Source organism: Bactrocera latifrons, unplaced genomic scaffold (assembly GCF_001853355.1).
Source record: "Bactrocera latifrons isolate USDA-ARS-PBARC rearing strain unplaced genomic scaffold, ASM185335v1 scaffold_3, whole genome shotgun sequence".
In the NCBI taxonomy this organism is placed as follows: domain Eukaryota; kingdom Metazoa; phylum Arthropoda; class Insecta; order Diptera; family Tephritidae; genus Bactrocera; species Bactrocera latifrons.
This window is the reverse complement of record NW_017536629.1, coordinates 1,407,687-1,420,255: the sequence shown is the minus strand read 5'-3', so window position 1 is coordinate 1,420,255 and position 12,569 is coordinate 1,407,687. Positions and strand designations below refer to the sequence as shown.

Genomic DNA, 12,569 nt, shown 5'->3' with positions numbered 1-12,569 from the left:
TTTTGGTTTTGTAAAAATGTCTGCCAAAAATTCAATTCTCAGTTTTTTTTCCTTCATCCACTTCTAAGTTAAGGTTTTAAACAAAACACGTAGTTTGTTTCACTTTAGATCTTTAGATGATGTTGTAAGAAGTTATCTTGACAACGTGTACGCATCTGTTTTCCGAGGGGTCACCGCAAATGGCGTCACAGTGGCCGAGTTTAAAATATTTTTTCCAAAAATTTTCGAATTTTATTATTAACAGTGTAAGTTTGGAACAATAAAAAATTCTAATAAAATATTTAGTTTTTTAAATGAGAAAAAAAATGGTTGAAAAAAGCTGTTTGTTACCCGAGGTAACCCCATAAAAGTTGCTTCCCCGAAATCGCTTTTAGAACCATTGTATCTTATGCAGAGTTGTTCAGCATGAACCATAGAACATTTTTTGCAAATACGTTGTTCAAAAAAAAATCGACCCGCCGATTACATTTATAAATGAAGCTTTCACTTGACTTCTTTAAAAATATAGATACACAAAAAAACACATAAATAAATACTGGTACACTTTTTGTTACTACTTCTTCAAGTATAAACAAAGTCAAACAGAGGTTTGAAGATATCAAAGAGTCTCAGACAATCGGAGAAAATCCAATTTGATTCGTTTTGGTGTGGCGGCCGTTGCTTCCTGACGGTAGCAATATCACAAAAGCGTAACAAAAAGCCGCCAACAATGAACAAGAATATCTCCAAACATTAGAACACACTCATTCACACCTAGGTAAATACATAATATGTACATATGAACATACACACACACCCGTCAAATACATAAGCTATTGCGCATACACAATTTGAGCGGCAAATATTTTCATGAGAAATCGACTTTTACCTAAAGCGTATGATTAATGGTTTCGCTCGCTCGTTTTTGCCGCTTCAATGCGAGCAACACTGCAACAACACTTCACACGCGGAGGCGGGTTGCTGCAGTTGTACTTTATTTCAGTTTTTATGTGCTTTGCCGCGATGATAGGTCCTTGATGGAGCTGCCGCTGCAACAAATCTGTCCGTCATATTGTATTGCAATCTCACGCGAAGTGGCAGCGTGAACGCTACGAAACAAAGCCAAGTTAAGCAGCTTGGAGTGGCAGCGCTGCTGCTGACTGGGATTATGGTGGCAGCGACGGCAGTAAGTTGTAACATCCGCTGCAGCATATGAGCACAATGTGGCGCGCACTGCAGCAAAACTGAACGGGCGAGTGAGGCACACAAGTGGCAGCGTCACATTGGCATTACAAAAGCGCTGCCACATGCTTTCAGTGTTGTGCGAGTGTAGACTTATAGCTGCTAACGCTGCGTATAATATAACGAATTCCACTTTTTACTTGATTTTCCAATCGATTTTGAATTTGTTATTTGTATTTCCTTATTCCTTGTTTCTTTGCTTGCATCAGTTGCTTTTGAATTGATTTTAATATGTAGTTTGATCAACCGTCAATCAAAGCTTACAGCATTCTGCTGGGGCTACGTGCCTTATACTTACAGTAACGATTGTTTTTATTTTCAAATAAATTTAATTCGCATAATTTAATTCAGCTCAGCGGGCTGCAGCTTAAATTTACTGAGGAAATGCTTTATGCTAAAAGCGTGTGTCTTTGCCGTTTGTTTGTTGGGCCGTCTGTCATCACCTAAATTATTGTCAACGGGGTTAGTCTTGAAAACCACAAAGTTAAGCATAATTTAAGCCACAATAACAAATTTCCCTCAACGGTAGCACAACGTCGGCAATGAGTAGACGGTGTGGACGAGTGAACACACGTGTGTGCCCACATACATAAACATTCACACACATACACACATACTTGCACATTTTACTCATACTTAGCTGCTGTGTCTTTTTCGAAAACTCTTAATGGTAAGTTGAGCAAAAAAATTCGGAAGATAAATTGGGGTCATATCTTCTATGTACAAAGGTGTGGCTACCACTTTGACACTGTCACAACTGCAAAGTGTCCGCTTTGTTGGCCCCCACACACCCAAGAAATACCAAACACCCCGGCGCAAGTGTAGTAGATTTAGGTTAGGTCAGTCTGTTGCAGTGGCAAGTCTCGCTTGGGACGCCAGCATTTCACTGACCGCTAACCACACACACACGCACGCTAATTTTCCGCACATGTCCTTAATGTGCGCATCCCGGGTCCTTTTTGCGGCGCTGGCTGCAACTTTAATCGCCTCCTGCTGTTGCGTGGCTCAGTTATCCACACATGTAGTTTGCAATGCGTGGCGGCTCACATTAAAATCAGGCCTCGAAGCTGGCGTTGGGCATCTGCAAGCATGCAGGTGGCTTTCGAGTTGAATTTGTGGCTTGTTGTGTGCGCCTCTTCGTGCAATTCAATTTCGTGCAACATTTTTAACCAGCTTTCTGCTCTTCTTTTCAGTCATATAAGGTCCATGCTGCTCGCTGGCTTTTGCATTTAATGCTAAACTTGCACTTATAGTCAAGTGGTGTTGGCTGGTAAGTGCGCTTGGGTTAACGGTCAAGTATATGATTTGCTTAACGCCGCTACAAAAAGAATTAAATAACTGCCACACTCCACGTTGGTTCAAATTTAGTCGTAAATTATTTTTGGGTGCTTTTTAATAAGTGCAAAATACTGTTATGTAGATAAAAAGAAGAGCTTCCAGCAACTAAACGCAAGTGTTAACATGTGAATTAGTGCCTTAATGTTTAAAATGCCCTGTAAGAAAAGAAATGTGCACAAGTTTTCTGTTGCGTAGTTTAAGGATCCAAGATCATTTAGGCACATATACACGGTTCTTTTGAATCACTATCGACAGTACAGATGCGATTTAAGAGTCTGGTCGTAAGGGAACAGATCATTGTAGATGATTCCCTGCAAATCTCACTAAATCGAACCTGACCCTCGATTGAGCCGACTCGCCGCGTTTCGATCATGACCCACTTTCCATCACCAGTAACCACCAGTTTCAGACATGGTGCGGTTTTGATGCGATTCGCAGATGGAAATTTTAATAATTTTGCGTGAAAAATGCCGCACCCATGCAGTTTCTATTACAGTATCAGGACCTTATACACTATTTACATTTTTAGCCTTCTTAGAATAGAAAATATACTTTTTGGTCTTTTGATTGTAATTTTTTATTGAATCATAAAGCACTCAAGACAGAGTTATTTATTGAAAAGCACATCGGGCTAATGGCCTCCACGGCTTTCTATACATATAAGCACTCGTATGTCGAAATTTTACATAACTATTCTACAAAAATGCGGCTGAATTTCAATGATGCAACGTTGAATCGCCTTCAATGCAAGCGTGGCCAGGGGCGGCTCCAGAGTATAATTTTGGAAGAGGAATTATAAAATTTTGTACCTGCAACTCAAAGTGCTTTTCTTCGCAGAATGTCACTTATGATGGAAATATTGTATAATTTTGAACTTTTGGTAGGGGAAACTGCGGAGTCATCCGGAGGGGATCCGCCCTGCATGTGGTTGTGGCATTGTTCCAATAGAATTGTGATTTTAAAGAATCCCGAAAATCATCTCATTCTCCAAAAAGTAGGGCCGAATTACAACTCCAGCACACAATCCATACCAAACAGTGGCACGTTGTGGATGCATTTCGAACTCCGGCTGTCAAGTTTTAAATACAATACTTTTGAAGTAATGGTCAATAATACACATTGTTCTATTACGTAACGCTATATTTTTACTAAGCCTAAATTGTCGGCTATCGATTTGAGTTTTTTTAGGTTTGTAATTTATTATACAAGTGGCAATTTAAATCTTGCGTTAATTTTGGTACACCCTTTAGATATTTCAACAAAATACTGTAGCTTTCAAGTGATAAAAATTCGGATATTTTCGGTTAGCAAGAAAAATTGTTGAATTATAATAATTATTATTATCTTATAATTATTGGATCCAGATTTATAGAAAAAATAATATTTGTGATTATTTTAATACAAACCGTTATTATCGTCTTTAAATTAAACCATTGAACCTGAACTGAACCGATGGTCATCAGTGTATTCAGGGAATTTTGGTTTTGCGTTTTCGGTTCATATTTGTATTTTGTTGAACAGTTACTACGTCAAATGTATTATATAAACCCACGTCTCGTTATGAATTAGGGGTTACATGGGTTTCCTTGGGTAAAAAGCTAGCAAAACAATTTCAAAAATTATTTTCTCATATAAAAAATTAATTTATTAGAATTTGAATTAATTTTTGGAAACAAATATTCTAAACTCGGCTATTGCGATGCCATTTCCGGTGACCCCTCGGAAAAATTGTGTGCCCGCGTTTGTAGGTTAACTCATAACAGAATCATCTAAAGTGAAGAATGCGTGGTTTTGTTAAAACCTTAACTTAGAACTTGGACGAAGGAAGAAAGACTGAAAATTGAACTTTTGGCAGAAATATTTACTAAACACTTAAAATTTCGACGCAAATTGAAAAAAAAAAATCATTCGTTAAAGTCTTTTAGAATTGTATCCCAAAGACCTGTGTAAAATTTCATGAAGTGTGGTTGAGTAGTTCTCGAGAAATCTTCCCAACCGTTGCATAGTTTTGAGGAAACCGCGTTTAAAGACGACGCACTTAGCCTAGCTGGCCTCGACCGCACAAATTCTCAAGGAGATACAAACTATTACTCGGATCAACTTAGGACAATATTCTTAAAAAGTGTTGTAAAATTTAATAAAACAATAAAACTAATTCCATTTTTTGAAACCCGTACAACCCATATAACCCCTAAATTAATATAGAGCCCTTAGCTTCGTTGTCAAGCATCTCTTTCTTCCTCTACCCGCCGTCATTTTTGCAATAGATTTAGGTGTTTTGGCACGTGGCTTGCATTAACACGCTTCATGCCTAAAGCATTCATCAAAATGGTTGAGTCGATCCAAAAGAGTTGTTGAGAACCTCTGCAGTGAAGCAAGTTTCCAGTGACTTCGTAATTTTCACTGAATGCTTGCTTTCATAATCAAGTAACATAGGCTCATCAAAAAATTTCTACAACATTTTCAAAGCCTGTGATTCCAGTAAAACAAAAGCATTCAACCAAATTTGTTTCATGTAAAAAATCTCAGACAAACCTTTCGATCCGCAAACAAACAGACCTAACTGAGTGAAATTAGGTTTGGACTGTATAGTATCGTATATACAACTTAAATAATTTAGCTTATTTTAATGATTACCTACATTTGACTTGCAATTATCCAGGAACGATTTGCTTGAATGCTGCGCAGCAAATATTGAAATGGCATTTGAAATTTATTTGGTTAATTTTCCAACGCCAAACCTCTTTAGAACATCAACACCAAATGTAAACGCCGAATCTCTGCACATATATATATATGTATATGCAGTACATAAGTAGATATAGGTATACACATAAGTATGAACCTTTAGCAAGAACATTCCACAATAAATCTGCACACTTATAGTCTTGCGAGAGCTGTGTGGTTTTAGACTCGAACCATAATTTTGGCACATGTCAGGTGAATCCTTGCTTTTGTGCCGGAAAATATGTACTTCCTTTCAGGTTATGCATTCTCTGCTTTACAAAAGTCACAAGCTTCATGCGCTCGTACGACGTGCTCTGCAGCTGCTCGAAGGCATACGAGTATTTAGAAAATTATCTTTTCACTCGTCGCCAAAAAGGAAATCATATTTTCTGCTTTTGTGCACTTTACCTTTTTGGTTTTGTGCTGCTGTGGCTGTGTGTGTTTGATGGGTGGCGCTGCTGCTTTGCTTAGCATACAAATAGGCGCTTTAAGTTGACATTATATATGTGTGTGTGTGTGGCTTTGTTGTTGCAGCTGGAAATCAATGCAAATGCAACTGTGTGCATCTACACATTTCGCACTTGATGACTTCAAGCTTGTTCGCAACTATTTATGTGCTCCGAACGAATTCCGGCTACAAAGGACACTTGCCGCATATCGGCTGTGAACGAGTGCAGCAACAGCAAAACTGCTAACTTTGGTTTATGGTATCCGCTCTTTTGATGAAGAAGTTCATTTGGCATCATTCAATAATTCAAAGCACTTTTTTGCAATTGAAGATATTTGCTCAAACAAAACAAAACTTGACTTTCCGATGAGAATGGTACGCATTTTTATGATCATAATAATCGTTCACCTGTGCTTGCTATTCGTTGAATTTTTGACAGTTTCTCCCTACACTGTCTTTACATAATGTTCAAGTGCCAATAGGACAAAGAACCTTTCGAATTAATGAAAACATTGCTACCATTCTGGCAAGTGTTGCTGAAGACCGTAATTTATGGATTCCAAAACGTTCTCAAGAATTGAAACTGTCTCAAACTAAAATCTAGCGTATTTTGAGAAAGAACTTCAGCGGTTTGAAACCATATAATCAAACCATATAAAAATGGCCTCAAAACATGCGATTCTGGTGCGCAGAAAATCTGCAAGTCATTCATGAACAATCATTATGTTCACCTAAATTGACAGTTTGGTGTGGTTTTTGGTCTGGTGGCATCAATGGTCGATACATCTTTCGAAATGAAGCTGGTGACTCCGTTACTATCACAGGAAAGCGGCATAGATCGATGATAACTAAGTTTTTATGACGGCAATTGAAAGAAGTTGATCTTGACAATATCTGGTTTCAACAAGACCGAATTATTGAGAGAAAATTTTGGAGATGCGATAATTTCAATAAATTGTGTCGTTGAGTGGTCTCCCAGAAGTTTTGTTTTACCACCATTAGACTACTACATGTGGGGTTATTTGAAGTTATTGGTCTTTAGTAATAAACCGGCCTCTCTTCAAGCTTTAGAAGGCAATTTGGAAAGTGCTATTCATGACATACGATTTGATTTAGTGGAAAAAGTACTCAAAATTGGGTTCATCGAATTCGTACCTGCAAAGGAAGTCGTGGAGGTCATTTGAATGAAGTTTTATTCAGAATTCAGTTGTATCGCTTGTAATATTAAATAATAAACAAATAAATTTTCTTAAATTTACTTACACTTTTTTTAAGAAATCATATCACTCTTACCGGAAAACCCTGTATATTTGTTTTTTCTTAGAGCTTTCTAGACAACGAACTATTGATTATTTTACTCAATTTTAAAGCTGAAAACGAGGTTTCTTATTATGTAAACTTCAATTTTGTCACACATTCTTCCCAAAACGTTTCAGCAGTCCATAAAGCCACGTTGCGAGCATCACTTAGCGAGCGTCGTGGCACTTGCTTGGCGCTTTTTGATTGATTGATTAGAATTTTGTTAATTACTTTGCATTGCGAGTTGGGCGCTGCTTACTTATTCCTTACTTAACAACTTCATTTGTGGCAAGTTACGCGGTAAGAGCGTTATTAACGCAAGGTGAAATGAAATTTTGTATATCATTACTTCAACAGCTTCACAAATAATTCCCAAAACTCGCTTTATTAAAGCTTTTGATAAATTATATTTGCACCAAAAAATTATTTACTATAACATAAGATAATGCCGTCACTCAAAACGAATGCAAATTAGTCCACAATTTCGCTCTAGTCGCCGTTTAGACGCGAGAGCCCTACTTTAATATGAAAACACACTCAATTCAAAATCACATTTACTCAAGTATCAAGGAAATGCAATTTTCAATTGCAGCTGAATTCGTTCCAGAAAATGGTCTCCCCCGGCGCCTGCGTACTGCCTACACCAACACACAACTGCTGGAACTCGAAAAGGAGTTCCATTTCAACAAGTATCTGTGCCGACCGCGACGAATCGAAATTGCCGCGAGCTTAGATCTGACCGAGCGACAGGTGAGCGCAGTTCTACATACACTTCTACGATGTTCGATCCATATGTAAAATGTGAAATAATATTTTCTCTTTGCAGGTCAAAGTGTGGTTTCAAAATAGACGAATGAAGCATAAGCGTCAAACTTTATCGAAGACGGACGATGAAGACAACAAAGACAGTCTAAAAGGTGATGATGATCAGTCTGATAGTAGTAAGTGCTTTATCCTTAATTTCTCTTTTGGATAATTGGTTTTCCACTTAGTTTCGCACTTTAGGGTAACGAGCACAAACCCAAACATACGCATGTATTTCTAGCACAATAAAAATACAAATTATCATAGAGCACAGTTATTATTTAAGACCATAGAAACCGTCGTAGGATAGTTTTAAGCGCGAAACCGCTCCATTAAATCTGCTTTTCTGCTGTCACAAGATATGTTCTCATGTATATACCTATGTATGTGTGTACAGAGGTACTTCAACAACTTGTAACAAAATCGGCGAAATGGAAAATAATCTTATCAATCATTGTCATTGGCTTCGCGTCTTCTTTTCTGTGCCGTTGACACTTCACCGCTGCGCTTCATTCCATCACTTTTGGGGAGATGTTTTCTGTGGTTCCACGTACATTGCAACCCTTTTAATGAAAATGAAGCACACGCTTTCAGAACTTCTTCTTAAAACATGTAAGACTTTAAAATACAGGGTGGCCTGTTAGCAACATGCACCCAACCAACTTGATGTAATAGTTTGTAGGAGTACCTAAATTGTTCCAAATACTTTAATATCGAAATACATGCCATAATTGATTTTGTATGATCCTGAGGTGAGAATGCAAGACGACCCATCAGACGGCAAAGAGTTAACAAGAATTCCCATCCGAAAATAATTTTTATAAAGCGACTCAGTCAAGCAAAAGAAATCCATTAATTTAACTCTAAGAATCACTATTTGCTAGTGAAAAAAGAGATTTTCACAAGCTTCTCTTTAATCACTGAATTATTTAGTGTCGGATACGGCGAAATCAACTGCTAAGAGCATCAAGAGGTCCTTGCTCAACTGCGTCGACGACAGAAGACAATAAACCGACCGGACTTCGAACGCAACTAACTTCAGATGTGCACTCACTGCCATTCACAGTGGAGCCATAAACACCTTCACTCACTCCCTCTCAGTGAATGGCGTACTTGGAGTCAAACCAATTCCCATTGCAGACGAAGAGCTCGAGTTGCCGAGAGGATTGAAAGTGACCCTTGCTCAGCTTCGTTCTGGATACTGCAGCAGATTGAACTCCTACTTACCTAGAATTAACCCCCTTAAAACAAACAGATGTCTAACACACAACGAGTTCCCGTATGACTCTAACCACCTCTTTGCATGTCCTGCTAACCCTAGACCCGCCTACCTATGGTTCAACCGCGTCCACACAGCGAGATTCTTGGGCTTACCGTTGGATGACCTCGATGACAACATATCTGAACCTTACCACTCTAACGGGAACTTGATAACCGTTACAACAACAACAACAAAAGCAACTCATAGTAGATTATTATCTGCCAATCCTTCCTCATCGCCAATCCCGGCTTTACCAACTTTTTGCGCCGAATCACCGCGATTCGACCACGCCCGTTCCGCTTGAAGTTGTCGTAAGTGGAAATGGAACGATTTTGTTGCTATTCTGCATCTAAGTATTCACATGTGAAAATTCGATCTTAAAGTTTTTTTTTTTAAGAAATGTTAATATTATATGGAATGGACTCAATAACTCGTTGGTCATACTTAAAGAGTAATATTTTCTTGTACCTCTGACATACATATGTATATACATGCGGATATTACAAAAAAAGGCATCGAAGCCAGGCTCCACAATTTTCTCTTTATAAAATTCATCATGTCAAATCAAAAATTGCAAAGGAATTAATATCTTTCCTTAGTTAGCTCATTTAATAACCTTAGAAATCCCTTACTCCTCGCATACACTTTCCCTCGCTGGCATTTTTTTTTTTTTTTTTATATTAACTAACATTTCTCCACTTAACCTCACATATAGACTCCAACTCGAAGAAGTCTTGTCAAGGCTGTGAGCTGCCGTCGGATGATATACCAGATTCCACCTCGAATTCACGGGGGCACAACAACAACACACCCAGTGCGACCAATAACAACGCGAGCGCCGGAAGTTGTAAGTAAAACTCTGGCGAAAAGCAACTTAAAGTTATAAAAAAAAGATTTAATTTTGTGTACTCCATTTTAAAGTGACGCCGAACTCGACCTTGGAATCGGGCATATCCTCAAATCTGCTTGGTAGCTCAACTGTTTCCGCGTCGAATATGATCAGTGCCGACTCCAGTGTGGCTTCCAGCGTCAGTCTTGACGAAGACATCGACGACAGTCCCATCAAAGTGAAGAAAAAAGATGACAGTCAAGTAAGTGCCTAAATAAATTTTATTTATTGATGCACCAGTTTACCCCCTTTTGCTTACGCATTGAGCAGGTGGTCAAAAATGAGGCCGTTTCGACATCCACCAAAGCGTCGCCATTCCCCTATGATTCACCGGTCGGAAATGGTGGCAGCAACAACAACGTTACTGGCAACGCCGCTGCAATGTTGTCGGGTGGCGGTGGATTTCGTCGAAACTCAGACGCACATTCGGCGGTGAATTCCAATTGCGGTCCCAACACCGAAGGCGGTTCGCGCAGAAAACGTTTCCAAAATGGCAACAACGCGAACGCAGGAAATAGTGAGAATAGTGGGCGTGCCGGCATGGCCGCGTACTTCCACGGTGGCTATTACCCGAAACACAACCAACACGAACAACGGCCACACTTACACCATGCGCAGCAGTCGCAACTGCACCCACCACCGCCACAGTCGCAGCTGCCGTCGGCGCAGCTACAATCGCCGCACGATTACTACGGCAAGTACGACATCGAATTCGCCGCCTCTGCTTCGCCACAACACGGGCCGCAAGCGACCTTGCCAATGCCACCACACCACAAGTTGCAACAAATGCCAAACAACAGCCAACTGCAACACCAGTCGAATGGTGAATATCCGAGCGCCAAACCGGACTTCATTAGCAAACTCTCGCCCGACATCCACAACCCGAAACTTCAACATGAATTCCAAGCAGCCAAGGCAGCAGCTGTCAATGCATTCCAACACGCGCAAACTCACCACCAGCCACAGCCACCACCACACCAGCAAGTTTTCTACAATCATGGTGGCGAGCCGTTGCCGCCAGGTGCCGCTGGCCAGTATATGAACTATAATCACCACGCGGTGGACAACGGTGGTGTGTACATGCATCCCCATCATCATGCTGGCGCTGAGTTCGAAGCGACATCTCTGAACGCAAGCGGCAATTACTACGAAGCCAAGTCACAAACCGCTGCGTATTACGAACACTTGAATTTCCAACAGCAACAGCATCAACAACAAATTCATCCCGACTTTCACCAACACCAGCAAGCGCACGACGTTCAACAACAGCTACAACAGCAACAACAACAGCACATTGGTGGCATACCAGCCGAATTCATGGTGGATGGCACGCCGCATATGAAGATTGGCGCCGGCGCTGCGCCGACAGTCACATCAGCCGATGTCTACATGCCGCCCAATGCCAGCGCTTTGGGTGTGCAAATGGAGAACTGTGATGGCAGCTACGGCAATTTCGCCACATTTTACGAGAATGGCCAAGCTCAGCTGCAGCAGCAACCTGGCGGCATGCCACCACACCATCCACAAGCACATCACCATCCACCGCATTCACACCCACACCATCAGGCAACGGGCGGTCAAATGAACATCGGCGCAAATAATTTCGCTCTGAATGGCGGTTCGCCGGCAAGCGCCGCCGCTTATCCGATGGCAGGCAATGGCGGACCCGTCGCCGCGGCTGGCGGAAATCTAACCGGCATGGAGAATTCAAACAGCTCATCGGACTTCAACTTCCTTAGCAATCTGGCAAATGATTTTGCACCAGAGTACTACCAGCTGAGTTAGTTCATCTAAGGCAAATAAATGCTGTTTCACGGTCCATTTAATTTTTTTTTTTTTTTTGTTTGTTTGGAGAAATGTCTTCATTTGGTGTTTCAATTTAGTGTGTTGTACAAGTATCCAAAATAATATTAACTTTGCGCACTTATTAATATGTAAGTAGTTGTAAAAATGAGTTTCTAGTTATGTTCTTTTTGTTTGTTGCATTGTATTTTCAAACCAGTTATTCCTTACTATTTGTATTAACACTTTGAAATATTTCCCAATAATTAGTTTTTATTTAATCCAGCTGAACTTAATCATCATTCCTTCGTGATTTTCTCGTCATTTCCTATTTGAGTCGTTCAAAATATTTTTTTCTTCTCTTAAATTGTCAATTTTTAAATAAAAAATCTTCAAGGCGTACATATGTACAAAAGTTGATAGTACGTTAGATCCATCAAGAAACAAGTCAAAATAGTGTGAAATCGATAACTGTATGCATCTTTAAATTGTTGTATATAGTATACCATATAAACGCTAATTAGAGAAGTAGTCTTGTGAAATGCTAATTAGTTAGTTTTGCTCAAACGAAAAAGGAAACAAGAAAAATATAAATAAATAATGTTCAGCAATTGTTGTTAGTATTAAGATATGCTACTAGTTCTAAACCTGTAAATATGTATGTATATAAATTTAATAAAAATCAGTATATGTATATATATATATACTATGGAATCTTTGCATAATTTTCAAAACAACATTCATACATACATACATACAGAAAGTTATATATGTATACATTCATACATACATACATACAG

The 12,569-nt window shown here is 39.5% G+C and overlaps 1 protein-coding gene across 1 annotated transcript in view; it reads left to right on the top strand.

The window, feature by feature from the left end:
- The window catches only part of LOC108970366 (homeotic protein proboscipedia), a 72,079-nt gene extending 60,263 nt beyond the window's left edge, over positions 1-11,816 (top strand). The window contains exons 3-7 of the mRNA XM_018935702.1: positions 7,626-7,783; positions 7,860-7,974; positions 9,814-9,945; positions 10,020-10,189; positions 10,258-11,816. Coding sequence (XP_018791247.1) covers positions 7,626-7,783; positions 7,860-7,974; positions 9,814-9,945; positions 10,020-10,189; positions 10,258-11,772 — 2,090 coding nt within the window. The 3' untranslated portion in view covers positions 11,773-11,816. The remainder of the gene's footprint in view (positions 1-7,625; positions 7,784-7,859; positions 7,975-9,813; positions 9,946-10,019; positions 10,190-10,257) is intronic.
- Positions 11,817-12,569: the final 753 nt, after the last annotated feature.